General features: G+C 39.1%; 1 protein-coding gene and 1 long non-coding RNA gene across 8 annotated transcripts in view; one reads left to right on the forward strand and one right to left on the reverse strand.

Annotated features, from left to right (window-relative positions):
* Positions 1–13,750, reverse strand: part of celf6 (CUGBP Elav-like family member 6) — a 165,894-nt gene extending 152,144 nt beyond the window's left edge. For all 7 annotated transcript variants that reach the window (XM_077519732.1, XM_077519735.1, XM_077519734.1 and 4 more), the window contains exons 1-2: positions 13,469–13,750; positions 532–614 (exon numbers count right to left, since the gene is read on the reverse strand). In XM_077519732.1, coding sequence (XP_077375858.1) covers positions 532–614; positions 13,469–13,721 — 336 coding nt within the window. In that variant the 5' untranslated portion in view covers positions 13,722–13,750. The remainder of the gene's footprint in view (positions 1–531; positions 615–13,468) is intronic.
* A 906-nt stretch (positions 13,751–14,656) lies between these two features.
* Positions 14,657–16,509, forward strand: LOC144017487 (uncharacterized). Its single transcript, XR_013283192.1, has 4 exons — positions 14,657–15,009; positions 15,713–15,956; positions 16,057–16,240; positions 16,341–16,509. It is a non-coding gene; the product is annotated as an uncharacterized LOC144017487 (long non-coding RNA).
* Positions 16,510–20,935: the final 4,426 nt, after the last annotated feature.

A 20,935-nucleotide genomic window follows, 5' to 3' on the forward strand; every position in this document is an offset into this window, starting at 1 on the left:
TGTGATGTACTCGCGCACAGAGTGCAGACACAACCCGCGCCGAGGCCGGATGCAAGAGGCGCCCACCACCAGGCACTTTTTTTTTTTTTTTTTTTAACCTTTTTCGTCATTCAGCCATTACTTGAATTGGAAAGTTATCCATTCGCTGAAGACAAGACGGAGGACGAAGGGAGAAAATAAACGAGAACAAAAACAGCAGATGGCGATATACATGGTGAAAATAATTGTTTATACTTACTGTTTGATTATATGTGATAATGAGAGAGGGATTCCTCAAGGCAATTAGTGTTTGCGGCTGCCATATTGTGAGAGGACGTGGGGAAGGACGGATGTTATGAAGCAGCGCTGATCAAATATCTTCACTCAGATCATTTAGTGTAAGAGCCCACAAGGTGAGGTAGACCGCTCCTACTTATGGGGGTGACACAGGTGGATGTCTGTATAAGTCGCCATGCCAACCTGGTCAACCGGGGACTCGGAGAGGGCTTCGGCCCGAGGTTTACGGACGATAAGGCGGGAGGATAAACTTACCCCTGGCAGAGTCTTCTGTTCATGGAGGGCGCTCTGGGCTTTCAGTGCTGACTCTCTGGCACAGTATGTAAGAAAGGCACATCCTGCACAGACAAGAAAGATATTATTCAAACAGTCCAAGGACTGGATCATAAATAAAGAATGCACATTGCATCATTCTCATTGAATTTGTGGGTAATAGACACCAGAAGAGTGAAAAATTGTAATTGATGCCGCTCCAAAATGTCCTAAAAATGCATATATTAATAGTTTAACCCATAACAATACATACCACAAACTACGATCCGCAAACTGTTTCATATCATTTTGACCTCATTTATCAACATAAAACTTAAAAACAAATGGTTGATTTAGAGAAAAGTGCATGTGCAATTGTGCATGCGTGAGGCGAAGACTCTCCATCACTTTGAATCACAACCCAGGCTAAACTTAGATCTTGCCAATGTGGGCAAAATTATTGGTACCCTTCTGTTAAAGAAAAAACAATAATAATAATAATAATAATAATAATAATAATAATTGCACATTTTATGAAAATTAACCAATGAATCTCAGACTTTTGACGCGTTTGAATTGCGGTTCAATAGAATAATTTTATTCTTTATAAATAACTCTTATTAATCTCCAAAGGGGAAATCAAAATTTATTTCACAATAATATGTTTTATGTGGCCCCTCAGCAAGACATTCTGTTTAATCTTGCGTTTGTGGATTGTGAATTAAGCAGCAAAATCCACCTGTTTTTAACTACCTGAGGGGGCGGCCATTTTGCCACTTGCAGTCAGCTGCAAATGACATCACAGTTACTCATGCAGTAACAACCAATCACCGCTCACGTGATGTTCTCAAGCTCCAGTCTACAAACGCAATGGTAATCGGAATGTTGCGTTTCGACTAGTGAAGGCGCATAGAATATTGTAAAGGATACTTTTGGGTTGACTTCCCCCTTAAATTAATTAAATCCAAAGAAAACATCAATACCATCAAACCTATTTTGCTAAGAGTATAGTCTGAGGCTGTTCCTGTTACACAAAAGGGCAAGTTGGCAAGTTATACTAGAAATGTCTCACATCTCTGATGTTAAGTCAAATGGCTGATTTTTGACCCCCTCATAACTTCATATAACGAGCATAAGCTTTATTTATAACTCCATACTGGGTCAAACTCAATCTGGCCTTTTTGTTTTTTTTTTCTTTTGTCGTTTCAAACACATGAGTCATTAGGAAAAAAAAAAAAAAAGCAGCTATGACATGAAACTTGCATCCTCTCTGGAGACTTCTCAGCAAAAAAAAAAAAAAAAAAAAGTTGCAGGAGGTAAACATGCACGGATAAACAAGGCGCTAACAAATGTGCGACAGCTTCCGTCAGGGAGCGTGTCGTGTGTGTTGGGTGCACAGCTGACAGTGGGTGACCCCATTCAGCTTGAGGTTTTGCACCGTGCAGCATAATTTCCCATTACTACATGTCACAGCGGCTGCCAAGCATTCCCACGAGAGAAGAAGGAGCACAACACACACACACATGCACCAACACGCACACACGGCGATGATAACCCACTCACAGCATATAGTCGCCCCCGAAGCCGAGCGACTGGCACCCGGCCAAGAACGCTCCCTTTCACGACAACCTTCACCCGCTACCAGGCACTTAGTCAGGAGGAAAAAAAAAAATCACCCCCGGAGACACTGATGAAACGGCATGCCGTGCGAGCAAAGCGGAAAAAGTTTGGGAGCCACCCGGGGGGGAGGAAAACGCTCTTCAACCTCCTCCACGTTACAAAACTGTGAGGCGAGGCCTCGGGATGAGGCGGGGTGGGCGTGTCGGCGTCTCGGGAGGCGATCCCCGGCTGTCTTGGTGTCACATGTGGTTCGCTTTGACAAACGCCAGCAATAATAAGATGATTGGAAACGCATCAGAGGACGCGCCTCACTTCAGGGGTGGGAATTCACCCCGGGAATAACAAACAAACCCGTAAATATTAGCGTGCCATGCCAATGAGGGGATTCAAATGTTGATCACTGGCGAAAATATAATGCCAGGGAGCTCAAATTGCTCAAAAAGGCCAATAGTGCCCCCCAAATTTTAACATATCTTAGAACTAGTCAATTCAAGTCAAGTCAAGTCATTTATTAGTTGGGCGACCTTATTTTCAGGTATCGGGTTGTCGTGGAGGCTGCTGATACCAACTGGTAGTCTACCTATACTTAATACAAAGAAAGTCTGATATTGTGGAAGTCCTCCTCGACAGTAGTTGGCGCTACTGGTGTTGTTCACACTGTTTTGTCATTCTCATCAACACAATATTATCCTAATAGCATATCATTCAAAATCAACTGAACTTCAAGCCCCCAATGTAATTCATTCCAAATGCTTTTGAAGCCTTCTCTGAATCTTCATTAAAAATTCAAAGCATTCATGATTTAATATAGAACAGCAATTCCAGAACATTCCATCTACAATACCACAAAGCACAAACCATGTCTACTTTCATTTTCTCACCTGTTATGTCACTTTCAATTTTTCTTGTATGAAGTATTTAAATTGTCAGACCATCTGCAAGGCTTCCAGTGAGATTCGTGTCCATTAAGTTCTGTAGTCCTGCTTCTGGTGGCTTAAGCCCAAAGGACTGTGATTGAGAAGGCTTGTTTTGGGAAGTGATGGGAGGAGAAGGGACATTTAAGTGGAGTACAGCAGCTGGCGGCAGGTTGTTGCTGTCAGCGTAAAACCTGTGAATTGACTAATGACGATGCCTCTGTAACAACTGACACGTCAGGATGAATTCCACCAGGTAAATATGGATCCTGTGATGATAATATATATTAGTTGTGGAACGGTCACATCTGGCTGTCATTGTGTTTCCTGTTGGAGCTTTTTGTCCTTAAGTGCATTGAATCTCATTACATAGGATTATTGCTATGTTATTATTATTATTATTATTATTATTATTATTATTATTATTGTTGTTGTTGTTGTTGTTGTTGTTGTTGTTGTTGTTGCTATTATTATTATTATTATTATTATTATTATGGGATTTTGAAGGCATAAAGTCCTACAAAAATCACATGGCATTGCTCAGGATAACACATTAAACTTCAGCATCAAAAGCATGTGGAATTCTTGCACATTTACAAAACGGTATTCCCATACGGTTGGAAGGAGTTCAAGTGTAATTTGACGCGCTTGCCTAAGTCGTCTTTGAACTTAGCAACAAAATTAATATTGCTCTGACTTGTAATACCGGTAAAAGAATGGTTGAAATGCTCGCAATATGTAAAAAATAAATACAATTAAAAGTACTAATTATAAAGAATAATTAAAATAATGATTAATTTTACATCGTCTATATAATAGTATTCATTTGATCTTTAATAGTAAAAAATAATTATTTTTAATAAAAATAATTAATAAATGTATTTATTGTTATAAAAAATAAATGTAATAATTATGAGTAATAAAATTGGCCAAAAGTCTAAATCTAAAGAAAAACCACATTTTCTCTAAAATCAAGTATACAGCACAATTATTCATTGTCATATAAATCACTGAGGTATAAATCCCCCAGATGTGATTGCAGCCATAAAACTTTAAATCACTCTCGCTGAAAAATGATCAAAAAAATGATATTACCCCTCTCTAGGTCTTTGTGGCTTAATTATAGACCGGCTTCTCTTACCCAATACATTAGAATTTTGGTTTATGAAAAAACAGATCTTAATTGGATAGAACAATTCAAGAGAATTAGGCAAAAACCTAATTTTGTGTCAGTTCTTGTTGCCTGCTTCTGATTGGGGATTGTTTAGGACAATTCTCACAGTCATGTTTATAAAGAACATTTTCATCCGGTTGCACACGTTTTTACGTTTTATATATTTTGGTCCTCCAAAAGACTATGCATTCATCAAATGAAAAATAATAAACTAATTCCAACAGAGTTTAAGACTGTTCTGTAAAAACTAAATGGTGAATAGTTAGGAGCACTTCAACAAAATGCTTTATTTCGTTTTGTATTTATTCAATTCAATTCAGTTTTTTTTCCATTTATTTGAGTAAAAACAAGTTAAAAAAAACTTACAACAAAAGTTACCAAACTTGGCAAAAGGAGTAGGTAGAAGTTCAGAGAACTTATGATGACCCTACCCTTTATTTTCCACTATTTAATTATACATATTTCTCGTAAGACAGAACCTCAAATTGACGAAAAAACTAAACATTTGTTGTTCTTGATTCCAAACTAAAAATAATCACTTAATTATATATGTTGGAAAGGCTCTTTCAGCTATGTCAATATTGAAAGTTTCTGAAGCAATTAGACGTGAAAGTTGGCGGCGTTAAATGGACAAAGGCTGGGAAATGAGGGATATAAAGTGTGGCGGTTGTTCAACAGAGGAAGTGGCGGCGTCCTGTGATGAGCAGGTTAAGTGGGGTGGGGACAATTTACTTTTCCATCATTGCAACAAAAGTCCCACAAATTCCATTTAAATGGAAAAGTGAAGTAGTTCCAACGTGATTTGTTTGATTACTTTCAAAACTTTATTTCCTAATGGCATGTTTTTCAAAATGGAAACTAAGTATGAACTCGCAATTACAACCATGCAGACATTGTATATATTTTTGTAAAGACATATAAAGACCTATTTGATTGGCTTTTTACAGTGTTCATCTGAGCGGAGAAGATGATGCAAATGAAAGCACTAGCATGGCTCTCCTTTGGTTGTATCAAACCTTTTGGCCATAAGTGTATGTTAAAGTATGCATGTTTTTTTTTTTCCATTCCCATAATTTCAAAAAGTTTCCTGGTGTGCTCTGTCAAAATGTCCCATGGACAGAAAAACATGGGAAAATTGTGGCAGTTGTTTTGTTATTTTAGTTGACGTTGACATGAGTAGAGAGGTGAATGTGAATTTTGGTGACGATTCATGCCATTTTTGTCATTGAGTGACGTTTAGCTTTTGTACATTTGCAATTGTGCTCATAAGTTTACCGTACATACCACAAGGGCAAGTAAACTTTCAAGCACAATTGTACATGTACAAGTTTATCAGATTCGTTGTAATGTCTGTATGTGCTGCATGTGTGAAAAAAAATAAATTCTAGGCTTACAATGCTCTAATCTGGCAATAGCAATTTTTCATCTTTCTTGGATGGGTTGAGTTAAGTCAATTTTGTTGCTCAGTAATTGCACATGTGCAATGACAATAAGATTCATTCATTCAAAATCTCAAAGACCAGTTAATCCTGGAAAGACCCCTTGAAAAGTTTTATTTTTTCCACATTTCACTAATAACAGTAGTCATCTATTTATACTTGCATGACCTTTCAGAATTAAACCGTTCGTTAAATTACTTTTACGATGATGCCCCATGATCAGTAGTTCTTCATTTTCAGCCATTTCCTCTGAGAAAATTGTGACATTAAAACAAACTGAATGTCAGAGAAGTTCCACTTTACATAGATGTGCCTGTTCACATCTTTTTCCTGTCATCTCTCCCTGTCCTTAGCAAGCTTGTTTGGGCACCCAAGTTACAAAAGACAGCATTTTTTTTAGGACTTTTAAACAAATATTGAAAAGGATGAATGCATCAGGTATTTATTGGTAAGCAGGAATCAGCACTTTAGCATTCCAGTGTATTGTAGCTGTATCTGACTAATGGTTGTTATTGTTGTGACTTTCATCTTGTTCCCATTTGGGGTCATGACTGTGAGTCACTCGAATGATTTGTTTGGCACAGTTTAACGTGGAATGCCCTTCCTGATGCAACCCGTTTATTTTTTATTTGGATGGTTGGGTACTGGAGCCCTAGCCGGGAATCTAAACAGTTATGTCCTATCACTGTCTATGGTAGCTATTTGCCCACCTTGATGTACTGTATTAACCATATTCTTCTGAAATGGCCGTGACCGACTTGGAGCCGCTGAGCTCCAGACGTTCACGAGACGGTGACGCCGCGCCCGTGGAGTGTTTTTACATCCTTCAGTCTAGAACAATCCGTTCCGGGCATTATAACGCAAGCGGTCTGGTTCACACACAGTTCACTTGACTGCAACATACATGACCCATCACTTGTCACGCTTCCAGCTTTAGCGCTGCAGTCTGTCATTCTCCAAATCAAAAAGTAGCACGAACAAAACATTCCATGTGATGACTTTTTTGAAAGGTGATGTTTTATTAATGGTATGCCTACGAGGGTTTTATGTTCGGTTCTTGGTGTGTTTATAGCATGCGCGGACCCTCCGATGAGCGCACAATGGATGAGGACATTTAGGCTCTTTTTGTACGTGCTCTTCCTTGTGCTCTGCTGTGCGCTGCATCTCCTCTCAGCGTCGCGGACGGATTGATAAATAACGCTACTCAAGCAAAGGATTTGCCCCCCGCCATCATTCAGCATGTCTGAGGGGCGCGCACGGGCTCCATGGCTGACACTAAGTGTTATGATAATGTAGTGGCGGGCCAAAATGATGGATGTTCAACAGCGCAACCTGGGCTGACGAGCGCCATGCCCTGAAGGAGTGTGAAGTCAGTTTTTTAATGGTTTCTCTATATTTTGCATATTTTCACCTATAGTATAGACATTGCTGATATGGTTAAAAAAATAAGTTAAAAATATCTTGACTGCAAACTTTTCAACTCTAGCATATATAGCGTAGTTGTTAATGTCTTTTTTTTTAATGAAAAAAAAAAAAATCATGTGAATCCCAATTTTCACAGTGCCATTTAGTTCCCTTGTAACTAGAAATAAACATATGAAGCTCCATGAAGCACTTGCAATTTATTATTTTTATTTTTTACTCCTCGAGATGGCACTCTTGTTTTTGTTTTGGTTAAGCAGCTGGCTAAAGTAAAAAATCTCTTATCTCAGGAACACTTAGAAACGATAATCCATGCCTTTGTTACATCTTGGCTGGATTACTGTAATGCACTTTACTTTGGAATCAGCCAGTCCTCCCTCCAGCGTCTCCAGCTTGTCCAAAATGCTGCTGTTCGTCTCCTTACTGGTGCCCGTAAGAGGGAACACATAACTCCTATTCTGGCCTCTTTTCACTGGCTGTCCGTGAAATTTAGAGTACACTTTAAGATTCTTCTATTTGTTTTCAAATAGCTAAATGGTCTTGCCCCACCTTATCTCGCCGAGCTCTTGCACCCCTACATACCTGCCCGGTGGCTCAGGTCAGCAGACCAGACTCAATTGGAGGTACCGAGGGCTAAGCGGGTTAGAGAAGATTGAGCCTTTGCTGTTGCCGGTCCCTCCCTTTGGAACGACCTTCTACTAAATATTAGGCAGTCCCCCTCTTTATCCTCTTTTAAAACACGTCTTAAAACACATCTGTATTCTTTGGCTTTTGGTGCACCATGAGACTTGATGTGTTTTTTTGTGGTGTGTATGAATTAGATTTTTAGTCTACTTATTTATGCATTTATTTATTTATTTATTCACTCGCCTACTTCTTATTAATTTACTGATGTAAAATGTATTGTTCTTGTTTTGTTACCTTCTTCTTTACTGCACAACCGATATTTATGTTTATGTACAGCACTTTGTATAAAGCAATGCCTGTTCTTAAAGCGCTTTATAAATAAAGTTGAGTTGAGTTGAGTTGAGTTGAGTTGAGTTGAGTTGAGTTAAAGATGCAGTTGCATTTTAATCAGTTTCCATTGCACTGACTAACCCGAGATGACCATTTAGAAGAGTACGCAAGTATCGCAAGTGCTTCATGAAGCTTCATTTTCCCATCACTAATTCAACCATGTTCCTCTCTGTCTTCTACGAACAACTTCACATGTACAAAGTGAAAAAAGAGGAACTACAACTCTGCATCTCCTTTCTGACAGTGTGACGGAAGCATTCCTCTTCCTCCCAACCCCGCCTCTGGGGAATCTGACCACAACTTGACACAGCTTGAGACGGCCAACACGCCGTTGACACAACGACAGGAAACCAGCAAAATTTCGATGAGAATTTGGTCTCCAGTAACGACACAGTGGAGACAAATAAAATCATTAATCATCATTACATTTTATTTTGTATCTTTATTTGTTCCAATAATCATTAAATAAATTTGAATAAGGTTGAGTTAGGTTTACTACCCTTAGGCTTCTACTTGTTTTGGACGCAACTCCCTGCCAACTATGAGGAACTACGGGTGGTACTATTTTTAATTACATCTATATAGTTATCACCCAGCCGTGCGTCTAGAAGAAGGATGTCTTGACACCCCACTTGCTTCTGCATGTCCTCCGTATTTGAGTGTCTGTGTTGGTCAACTATGTGGTACTCACAGGAATCCTTAAAAGGTTGGTTTTCAAAACAAGTCTGCACAATCTAGCCTGACTATATGAAAGGCCCACTAGCGTCGCATGGGGCAGTCGAGGGCGGCGGTAGCCAGCGGCTCCGCATTTTAGGTAGTGCAACATTTCAAAAGAAGAAAAACAATATACCTTAGTAGTAAAAGTAGTCATAAATATTTTAAAATATCATACATTTTTTTCCTACTCAAGAGTTCCTACAGTATCTGTCACGTCCAGCAAGTAGAGAACGAAAATGAAATATGGTTGCACAAGTGTGCACACCCGCTAACATATATGGAATGTAGCTGTGTTCAGAATTAACCAATCACATTCAAACTAAGTTAAATAGGACACAGCACACAAGTGCATGTGATTAAACCGAAATGTCTGCTGTTCTAGTAGGCTTTTCATGGCTTCAAAAAATGCATATGCTGTTGCGGCCATATTTCACTGTAGGTAAGGTGTTCTTTTGGTTATGAGCGGTGTTGTGTTTGAGCACACATATTTTTGGAATCATGTCCAAAATTTTCAACCTATTATTATTATTATTATTATTATTATTATTATTATTATTATTATTGTTATGTTTGACCTAGGGCTATGAAAATTGGTAGGCATATGTAGCACCTTGAGACATACATAAAGTGTTCAGTAGTCATAGCCTAAAATTTTATCACATTTACAGGGGTCCAAGTTTTGCACCCAGTGTACAAGAGACTTGACTTCAAACTTGGTCTGTACCGCCTTATAACCTTGGACATTAAAAAGGATTAAAAAAAATTTAAAAAACTTGCTTTTATTTTTTAATCTGAATATGAAGTCTTGATTATGAAGTTCCTTTAGGATAAAAGGAAAAAAATGGGTGGCAAAACATTTCAAATTAATCAAAATATGCTGAATACTGAACACACTGGCGAGACTGTGAATGTATACTGAAGGTCTTTATATTCTACAAGTGTCAATGCTTTCATCCAATGAGAGCTTATGTCTGTCCCTTAGCGGGCGCCCCACCCTTGGGGCGACACAGCTGCTGATTCACTTCACCTACTTTGGTTTTCCTTAATGACACTAATCCCATTTTCTTGCATCCTGCTCGGGTCCGTACTACCACATGAACACGTGTTACATGAGCAAAAACTCATCCCTGTAATGCATTGGTGAAATCTCATTAAAAGTGCACACAAAGTGACTTTGAATCTCACATGGGACTGATCGGCAGGAATGAATGCCGAGGCGGGTGGGTGTTTTTTTTTTTGTTTTTTTTTGTTTTTTTGCTTCCGCTTAGGTCGGTCTTCGGAACAGGATTATCCCTCTCTTCACAAGTCAGACCTCGCTCATCCTTAGTGTTGACATTCAGGGATGACCGAGGACGGTGCGTAAACAACGGCAACAGGAGAAATTGTTTTAATCGATCACGGCGGGAAAAGAGGTGGAGCGCAGGAGGAACAGGTGGTGCGGAAGGAGGGTGGGGGAGACTTTTCAAGGCTGCTTGAGCTGAACTCATCTCAACGCGATCAATAAGATCATGAACTGTAGCCACCGACTTACATATCATACATAATTTGACGGCTTGCACTGAGGGGAATGATGATGAATGCTAATGCCAATACTAATGTATAAATGACTGACAAGTAGCCATTTTAGGGCAACGGGCCATATTTGATAACTGAAATGGACGCCTCACTATAAGATCATGTGATTTTTTTTTCTCAGCCAATCAGCAAAGAAAAATATTGATAATAATTCCAAATGAATATTGCCTTACATATCCTATTCATTAAAAAAAAGTGAATGTCCAGCGAGTTAAAACACAAATGAATTTGAACACTTCATTTAAGTGTTAGTAATGATAATCTGTAGACTCAAAACCACATGCACAGAAAAATCGGCAGTATTCATTCAGCATCTACAGTTAAATTGAAGTTTTCAAATGTGTTTATATTGGCCCATATTAAATGTAGCAACAACAACACTTTTGAAAGTGCTAAATGCGGAGGTAACTTAACGATAGGTGATCAACTCTGGATCATTTAACTCTGAAAATGTTAAAATTACACTTTAGGAGTTAAAATAAACTCCCAAAAAAATAACGCTGAAATTTTAACACTCAATTTTTCAAACGTAGCCATGCAACCTTGACTTGTATTCAATTTGATACATATTGTGATATATCCTAATACATATCCTAATAAGAGCATAAAATGGAGGAATAATGATGAATGTTTTCATAATAACTTGGTAGTGCTATAGACCTTGATAATGGGAATTATTGTATCAAAATGTCCACATCCAAAATAAGTAAAGAAATGTACATTGTAATTATACATCAAAATAGAAATGTTATTTTTAAAAGGTCTACTTACGTTCTAAAATTAAATGATAGTTTTATCACATTTTTGAAAATGCTTCAAATTTATCGTTAAAAAAGTGGATTCCTTTCACTTATTATTGAAATAAAGTCAAATATATAGGTTCATTTTCCCTTAATTTATCTGCCCTCTACAGTACATTTACAAATCTTACTGCTGTATCGTAGTGTGATCCCATCTTTTTTTTGCAATATGATAAAGCAAAGTTGTAAATGTGACTGCATATTTTCCACATTGGAGCTATATGATCCAAAAGAGCCTGTGAAGTCATTATCTGCTATAAATGAACAAACAGGCAGATGTCCTCAATATAAGAAGCTCTTTAACTATATTTAGCAACTTGAGTCAGAAGAAACACCTCACAGTAGAAGCAAATGAGTTCCTATAACCAGCAAAGAAAGGTGATGATTATAATGGGGAAAGTAGCATTTAAATCAAATGAAAACGTATTACCATTCTAAATAATGAACACAAATAAAATTGAAAAATTTGAGAAACTGGAACTAAATTAAGAAACAATCACAAAATGTATTACAGTCAACCCTCAGTGTCAAACAAACACATTCATTCCATTTATCCTGGCAGAAGACGTGCGTTGAACGTATAGGAAAAGTGCAGAAAGCAATTAAAGTTCCGCCTAATGGACTTTGGACTTAATGGCTCCCCATGCCTAGAAAAAGTCTCGCACCCTCGCTTTTTGGTTATCATTAAGAAGTGATCGATCTCTGCGTAATCAGCGGCTTGTCGTCGTAATTACGAGGTGATTACTGATCGCTCAGTCGGGAGGGACGGTGAGCAGAAGGCGTCGCCGCTGTTTTGCAGCATTTCACTGCTGAACAGTCAAGGTGCTGTCTAACATTCATCAAATAGTGGCCCACTATGCTAATAGGGGACAAGTAAATGCCACACTCCAAATGAGGGAAAATAACAAAAGTCAGTCTAATTATCTCAGATGCTAAATTCACACAAAATTGCTAAGCTAATTTGAACGATGTTGCTAGCCAAAACAGCAGCACTTACTGATGTGTAAAAGGGTATCTTTGCTGACTTTCAGTGTGGTATGACTTGCCTGTTTTTATGTTAAGTTGAGAAGGCATCTTTAACTATCATCTGATTTCCAGGTGACTGATATGTGCTCATTCCACAACATTGTATGTGTCCATGTGTATGTTACGGGAAGTTACGTGACCTATTAGCCCTGCCCCGTCTGCCCCAGCCATTGCCATTTCTTTGTCTTTCCCTCTCGACAGTAATAAAAGTGATCTTGCATCATGTAAAGACAGTCACTATATGTGGACACTCCACAACGTTGTGTGTGTACAAGTTTATGCTCCAGGGAGTTTTGTGACGTATTAGCTCCGCCCAATCTGCCTCAGTTCTTGTTGCTTTCTACCAGATAAATACATGAAAATAAAAGCATTTGTCCTTTGGAGATGCCTCCACCATCTGCAGTTGAGTAAATGGCCATAATATGAGGAAATATTGTGCCCTCAACAGGGGTCTGCAATGACCGGCTAGAAAGAAACAGGTGGAAGATTTCTTTCTTTCTTTTTTTAACATTGTTTTCTTAACATTAGGGAGATATTTTTAATGCACTTTTTTTTTTTTTTTATTATTACATCTTAATTCATTTTTCTGTCATTTTATGCTATGCACAGAAAAAGTCAAGCTATCATTTCTTCTTTAATATCTGTCCTTATTTTGCATTATAGTGACTTAATTGTGATTACATAACATCAGCATTATGATCATTCATAATGATCTATTTATTCTGTACATAATGCTCGCCTTGCAAAAAACATTGTGTTTGTGTGTGCCTGTGCTTGGTTGTGTGACCCCTGTCCTGCACTAAAAGTTCACCCACCATCCATTTGACTTATCGTGTGTGCATATATATATATATATAGAATTTTTTAAGGGGTTGTACAATGCCATGCCCCTGCCCTAAAAGTTCACCACGATCCATTTTTGATGTATTTTGCCTGCTATGTGTTGTTGAAGCCGCACGAGCCTCTCAGCGGGGTCCCGCCCCCTTCCACGCTCATGATTGTCAATGTAAACAACACATACACACGCACAAAAGCATGTAGTCGCTGCCTTCATTCACGTGCTCATGCAATTAACACGCGCCAAAACCACATGCACGTGTTAAATAGTTCAGTCCGCGCCCCCACTACTACCCCACCCAAAAAAAACAAAAAAAACAAAAACAAAATGAGGTCACAGTTTCCTGTTTGCACAGTTACGCCAAAGATGGCAAAGAAGTGAAAGCGTCCAGAACCAACCTTTATGCATCCCGGTAAACCTGTCTTTCAGTACTGTGAGTTCGTAAATCTTGCCGAATTCCTCAAAGAGCGGTTTGAGGTCCTTCTCCTCCAGGTTGCGGGGGATCTGGCCGATGAAGAGCTTGATGGCGTCGTGGTCCTTCATGGGGATGGTGTTCTGACTACCGAGGCCGAGCCCGTTCATCCTGCCGCCGCTGTCCGTGGTGCTGAATCCATTCTCCCGCAGCACTCCGTTTGCACTGACTGTGGCCATCTTTCCTCAATGGGCCGCCGGCGGGGCTCTCTCTCTCTCTCTCTCTCTCTCTCTCTCTCTCTCTCTCTCGCTCTCTCTCGCTCGCTCGCTCTCTTTCTTACATTCACGCCCCCCTTCTCCCGTCGCCCCTCCCCTCTCCTTTTCCTCGTCGTTTTTTGTGACGTCACTTTTACAAACAGACGCGGCCACCCATAGTCTCATTTGCATATAGCAAGCGCCCGCCTCATGAGCCAATAGGAGAGCGGGAAGGATCCACAAGGGGCGGGGTTTAGCACAGAAGGCAAACAGTAGCGTAAACTCCACCGCTTGCATATTATGTACATTTCTTTCGAAATACCTTTGTTTTCATTTATATATGAAAAAATACGTTTTTCCATGGTATTGGCTTAAATAATACTATTCATATGAATACATCAAAATGATATATGCATACTTTTATTTCATAAAATGATCAAATCAACCTATTTATTTAGACACCCTGTACACTGTTGTGCACAAATATTGTATTGAATTAATGGGTTTAACTATAGATAAATTGGTGGCTCGTCAGATGAATCAGTGGTGGAATTAATCAGTTGGTATTTAATGTTATATACAGTATGTATTATGTTCATGAAACTAGCACCCTGTTGTGTGTTCTTTAGTTAAAAATATACTGCCAGACTGGCAAACTGAGACAGACAGATAAATATTTTTATGATGAACAATTGTGGGCTTTTCTCGAAAAGACAAGACAATCAAATCATATTAATTTATTTAATAATTTTGATTGATTAACCTTTTTTCTTTTAAAGGTACACTCAGTATTATACAGTGGCATCTAGTGGTGAAATAATAAATCATTCGAAAAAAACACACAATTGTTTGTGTTAGTAGTATGTAAAAAGATATGTTGTATCGCATAAACGTACTTTTTTAAAATATAACGGTTAGTCTAGAAATCGCAAATTATCTTACATGTCCGCGCCTCGCCTGCTAGTGTCTGCCATGTTTCGCCGCCATCTTTCTGCTACGGGTGCCGTCAAAGACAAATTTCAGCGCTCCATTTCTTAACGCGTTTTTGGAACGCACTTCCGGTTTGTATGGCGACCGCATGTCCACGAAGAAGAAGAGTTTCCGGTCCCCGAAGAGAGCATTATCAAGCATCACACTTACTTTGGGAATTTATTTTATTTCAGCGCGACAAAACAAGAGTTTATATTGTAGCCGCATTTGCCAGATGGAGAGAAATGAGGAACAGACTAGGTTTGGGACGTGCCGGTGCCTTCGACTGCTTTCTACTTGACCGGTAAGTAAGAGTACATTTGTGTTTACGTTTTGAGAGCGAGAGAAAAAGTATACACTGTACTAATTAATACGATGTTCGTACCTTTGTTTTACGATCACTGTATCTGTTGATTAGCAACTTCGTACCACTCGAACGAGTTCGTTATGTAAATACTTGCTTTGAAAAAAAAAAAAGATTCCCGCTGGCACGTTATATTTAGAGTAAATGCGCAAGTTATTGTGTAATGTAATGTAACTGTGATTTCGGAGGTATATTTGCCCATAACTTCAATGGAGAATCTAAAGCATAGTGTATTAGTGGAGGAGTTGAAAATTATTTTCGTTGTGGTTGGTGAAAATAGTGTTCTCGAAATTAATTTTCGGCAGGGAATAACTTTCTGGACTTAAATGCTGGCTGTACCGTAAGCACTGCTAGAGTCTGAACTCTCTCACTCAAGTGTGTACTGGTCCATTGTGTAATTGGGTGCACAAGAATTTACAGGCTGCCACGTTTTCCACGGAAATTCGACAAGCAAGCAGCCTTTGCATATTCTATGCAGTATGCAGTCAAGTTACTTTTATCTAGCTAATACAATGTTTTGGGCCCAAAAACTAAAGATCTTACCTCTATTTTGGGGGCTTTGTTGGAAAGTTGGTGACATATAGTAGTATCATCAATTATTTTATTTTATATTATAATTTTGTTTTTGTTTGTGTCACACTAGATCAACAGCCAAACTTGAGGGCTTCCAGAACCATATTCTGATGTATACAAGCATTCATGCACCGTTTAAATACATCACCGACCTGCAAGAAAAAAAAATATCAAGAGGAGAGTCAGCAGCCATATTGGAATGCCCCGAATGAGGACACTTGAATGGAGGACCCCAGAAGGCTTCGGTGTTGTACCACCAGTATCTCCACCTACCATATCTGAGCTGCAACAAACTGAAGTCAGCCGACGTCTTGGTATGTCATTTACATATGGACGGCATTGCACACTACATTAACTTTTTGTGTGAAGCAATACGGAATGGTCACATGTACAAGCACCACTTGTTTTACACAGGACCTGCTGACCAGGTGTCTGAAGCCATGGAGTGACTCCTCCCTCACTTTCCTCAGCAGCCAAATTGGAATGCCCCGAATGAGGACACTTGAATGGAGGACCCCAGAAGGCTTCGGTGTTGTACCACCAGTATCTCCACCTACCATATCTGAGCTGCAACAAACTGAAGTCAGCCGACGTCTTGGTATGTCATTTACATATGGACGGCATTGCACACTACATGAACTTTTTGTGTGAAGCAATACGTAATGGTCACATGTACAAGCACCACTTATTTTACACAGGACCTGCTGACCAGGTGTCTGAAGCCATGGAGTGACTCCTCCCTCACTTTCCTCAGCAAGCCTTTGAAGAATATGATATCATCGTTGGTGGGAACATGCCCTCACTCCATAACATGTACTTGTGCAGTCAAGGAGCATGTCAAACTTAATAAAACCAGCAAACATTGAAGTGACTTCATTTTTACTGCAGTCTGTTCACACAATCAATGGACAAGCCTTCCTTAATTTTGCCCCAATAACATCATAGAGTAGGCGAAAAGTAGTGTTACAGATCATACTGTGTTCGGGAGAGTTTGAGGAATGTTGCAATGTTAATGGGGGGCAATGTCAGCACACACACACACACACACAAAAAAACATCATGGTATTGAGTTAATCAGATATTTTAGCTGTGTACAACACATACCTGCTCTGTAACACTACTTTTGGCCCAAACCTGTATGTCTATTTTCCATATTTTGAAATGCACAGCGTATTGGTAAATTTCTGGAACAACTGCAATTCATGTAGCTCATTATATTCTAACACCATTTTTTTTTTTTTTTTTTTTGTAGTTAATATGTTCATTTCATGTAGACTTTTATTTTACTTTATTTTATTTATTCATTTTCATGTACTGTACCTTACATTCATTGGCCAATGAAGAATTCCTTGTCATTGCAAGCATTTATAATAATTCTCCAGGCTTTTGATGTTTTAAATTTCTGGTCATGTAAAATAGTGTTAGGTTAGGTGTCGAATGAACACTGCGTGTTGACGCCAAAGGAAATAGTATTTTTTAGTTATTCAAAATGTACAAATTAACACACAACAACAATATACAAGTTATACAAACTACAACAACAAGTGTCAGACATGGCCAAATTATATGCCAGGTAAAAAAACCTTTGTATTGTCCTCGAGGATCTGGGAAAGTGTCACTTATTTGCCACAAGTCACCAAGGTGCTGCAGTCTGGGATCCAGGTACAGGAAATCATGGTGGTGCTGATGTGGGATCCAGGTACAGGAAATCATGGTGGTGCTGATGTGTCAGCAATAGAGGTGGGAATCTTGGGGCACCTCACGATTCGATTGCGATTACGATTCAGAGGCGACGATTCGATTATAAAACGATTATTGATTTCCCCCCAGGCAGCAGAAAAAAAAACAATGTATTTTGGCGCTTTTAATGTTTCGTACATTAGTTACAAAAATAGTACAAAAGTCCTCTCAGGCCTAAATAAACTACTATTTCAGTATCAAGTTAACAGTTCAAAACAGTAAATAAAATACTCAAGTCCTCATTCTGTAACAACAGCTTTTAAGTATATTCAGTCTTCAACAGAATAAAACATAGCATTGAGCAAAAATATATTATTTTTATCCACTCAAAAGTGCACTGAGGTATAAATGAAAGACAATGTGAACTACTACTTCAATACAAATGCCTTAAAAAAAAAGTGCTTTCCTGCTTTTTAAGTTGTTTAAAGATGAACATGTAAACATTAAAGTTTCTCAGAGGTACAAAAAAAAAAAAAAACCTCAAGTGCTTTTCTGCTTTTTAACTTGTGTAAACATGAAGGTGTAAACATTAATGGGATCGTTCGGCTTTTTTAACATGAATCTCAATTTGATCCTCACCTCCCGTGTGTGCGATCAGCGCTGACTTCGGCGTTGGACGAGAGGAAAATAGTCCAGCAAGCTGGCTGGGGTCTCGGAAATAAAGCGTTTTTCTTCTAAAAACTATTTGTTTTCAAAAGCGTGATACATTTCCACCACAATACTCTTTTCTGAATAAAGTCAGACGCCATTACCGCCAGCCACTACTTTTCTGTTCGTTCGTTCGTTCGTATCACTGCGCGGCGCCCTGTAGAACGCTAACCGACGCACTGCAGCCAGCTAGCTGATACTTCCGCCTGAAGTTGTTTGCCTTTTCGGAGCAGGTCTGATCTCACGAAGAGGTGGGTTGGTCAGCTCAGCCATGCTTGTTGTTGTTTTGAATCTCGAGGCGTGAGTTGTGGATGTGTACTCTCGGTCCGTCCCAAAAAGCGTCCCGAAGACCGCGCGCGCTACTGCGTTTCAGTTCCGCGTACTTTTCGCTCGTTTCGCTTCCCTTGGCATATTTATATAATCGGAATTTGGACATTTGTGAATCGTTCTCGATTGTTGCACGGCCGAATCGTGAATAATCTAAGAATCGGAAATTTTGCACACCTCTAGTCAGCAATGTGTCAAAAAGTATTTCTTGGTGTCAGTCTATCAGCTGGACTTGGATATCTTCATGTTCCTCCATGGTCATTTCCTGTACGAGTCTCTGCAAGAAGGTAACAATTGTATGTCAGATGAGGTACCAAACAATGAACTGAAAGTCACTGAGCCAATGAAGTACATTATTACATGAGCAAGACTATTTGTGAAAGCCATGTAAATTCCTGCACATCGAAGTACAAGGAAGCTGTTGTATCTTCAATCAAAACTAATTAAGTTGCTTAGTGATATTTATTAGGTAAAATTGTTCAACATGGTGACAAATCGATATCTGAGTAAAGGGTTTCAAATGTTTTTGTAAGCAGCACTTTTCTGAGTGGTTAGTAGCAACAAGACACGGGGGGAATTACGAGTCTGAGTTGCAGGTGTGTAGTTCAGTTAACACCATTATTTTTGTACGATATACTAAACATATCAGCAAACGATGTAATCTAAATACCACATATTCCAAGCAAAGGTATGTTTTGAGCCTTTCACATGCATGCTCGAATGGAATTATTTTTCCATGATGACATAATTGTACGTTACGAGGCACCGCGTTCTCTTCCTCGTCGTCTCTCTCGCCCCCTTTGAGATGGTCCACATGTCTATAAAACATACAACATAACTGTGTGTTCTCTGTTGCATAGTTTAGTTGCACTAACAAATATGAACATAGATAGCCATTATCATTAGCTGACGTACAGTATTTCCAAACAATGCCGACAAAAATATTAATTCTGAAATTAAATGACTAAATCACAATTATTAGGGATCTGTACAGTATGTCTAACAAATGCAATTCACTTACGTCATCACTCGAGGGAATACCAGAAGTTGTTTGCGTTCTGTTCCGGTGAAATTGGTGGTAGGCTGTTGAAGTAGGGTCTCTCTGGGACGCCGTAGTTCGTGTGCTTAAAATCATTGCATTATCTTGTTTGACCGATAGATGGCGGTCGTGAGCTACACACTGGGGCTTTAAGCTTCCATATGCCATGTTATGATATGTGAAATAAACAATTGACTGGGACCAACACAATTCTGAAAAGACTTTAATACACAGTAAGTCTTTGGGGGGATTTTATATGACATTCTCAAGCAATGACGGATCAATGGTTTACTGACTGACTGACTGAGTCACAACCGAGCAGAAGTGGACTCCCCCTAAAAAGAAATGAAAATAAAGACAGAGGTCATGTGGCACACCAATTCATCCACTTGCACCCACAGGGGGGGAGACAGACACGTGTTTGGACCTCTTTGGGCGTCAAGGTCAGCTCATAAATGGCATCCCTGGAGGGTTTGCACATAAAGAGCATCACATTTTTAGAGTAGGGTGCTGGAATGTTACCACACAATAACTTGATGCGAACAAAAACCCCACAGTGCAGAAAGTCATTGTTTTTTTTTTGCTGTATAACCTAAAAAGGGGATGAATGGTGAATTTTGAGCCACCAGTCTAACATTGATTTTATTTTCACTCCTGGAGGCAGCAAACCGCCAAATTACACTTGATGGATGTGCACATATTTGTATACAAGCAATTAACTCATTTGCTCCCAAAGACGTATTTATATGTTTTTTGTATTTTGTATGCTAGAGCATACAAAAGGCTTTCATGCAGCCTCTGAACTGAAGAGAACGCTGGAATCAAAAGTAGTTATTACAAAAACGGCCAGCAGGTGGCAGCAGAGTATACGAGATCAATCGGGGCCATGTTGCAAAAAACTCTTTTCCCCACTGTTTTAAACAGATTTGTGAATAATGATTAAACTTAGCTATATTCTGATGCTAATTGCTGCAAAACGGAAATATATGTATATATTTTTTTTCCTAATGAAAGAAGAGATGCTCAGCCTTCTTTTGGTAGGTTCCATGTTTTTACAACAAATAGAACACAATATTCTATGGGCCTTTGCAAAATCAGTCAAAATCCAGTAAAACAGCTGGGAGTGAATGAGTTAAGAATCCTCTGAGCTTCTTTTTTTTAGCATTTTAGCATTGCACGGTGGACCAGATGAACTGCTGTGTCGGGCCATGTATGGGCCACAAGCCATATGTTTCTCACAGTTATTTGTATATGATTCAATTCAATTCCAAACCTTTATTTAAATCTCGAGATCACTGCGGGCAAGCTTTATTTCCAGTGATGTCAAGAGAAATTGTTAGTGAGTGATATAAATTGGCATGTGACCTGTCAGTGTGAGCGTGCGAGCCGCACATGGAGAGGCTTAATAATTAGCGCAGTCGGGGATGTGGCGTCAATACAAGGGCAGCCTGGCCCCCACGCTGATACGGGTAATTAAGTTAGATGCGATGGCGTGGTATCATGTATCAATAATTGATTGCATGTCGCAAGTCAATTAAG

Source organism: Festucalex cinctus, chromosome 4 (genome assembly GCF_051991245.1).
Source record: "Festucalex cinctus isolate MCC-2025b chromosome 4, RoL_Fcin_1.0, whole genome shotgun sequence".
Taxonomy (NCBI): Eukaryota; Metazoa; Chordata; class Actinopteri; order Syngnathiformes; family Syngnathidae; genus Festucalex; species Festucalex cinctus.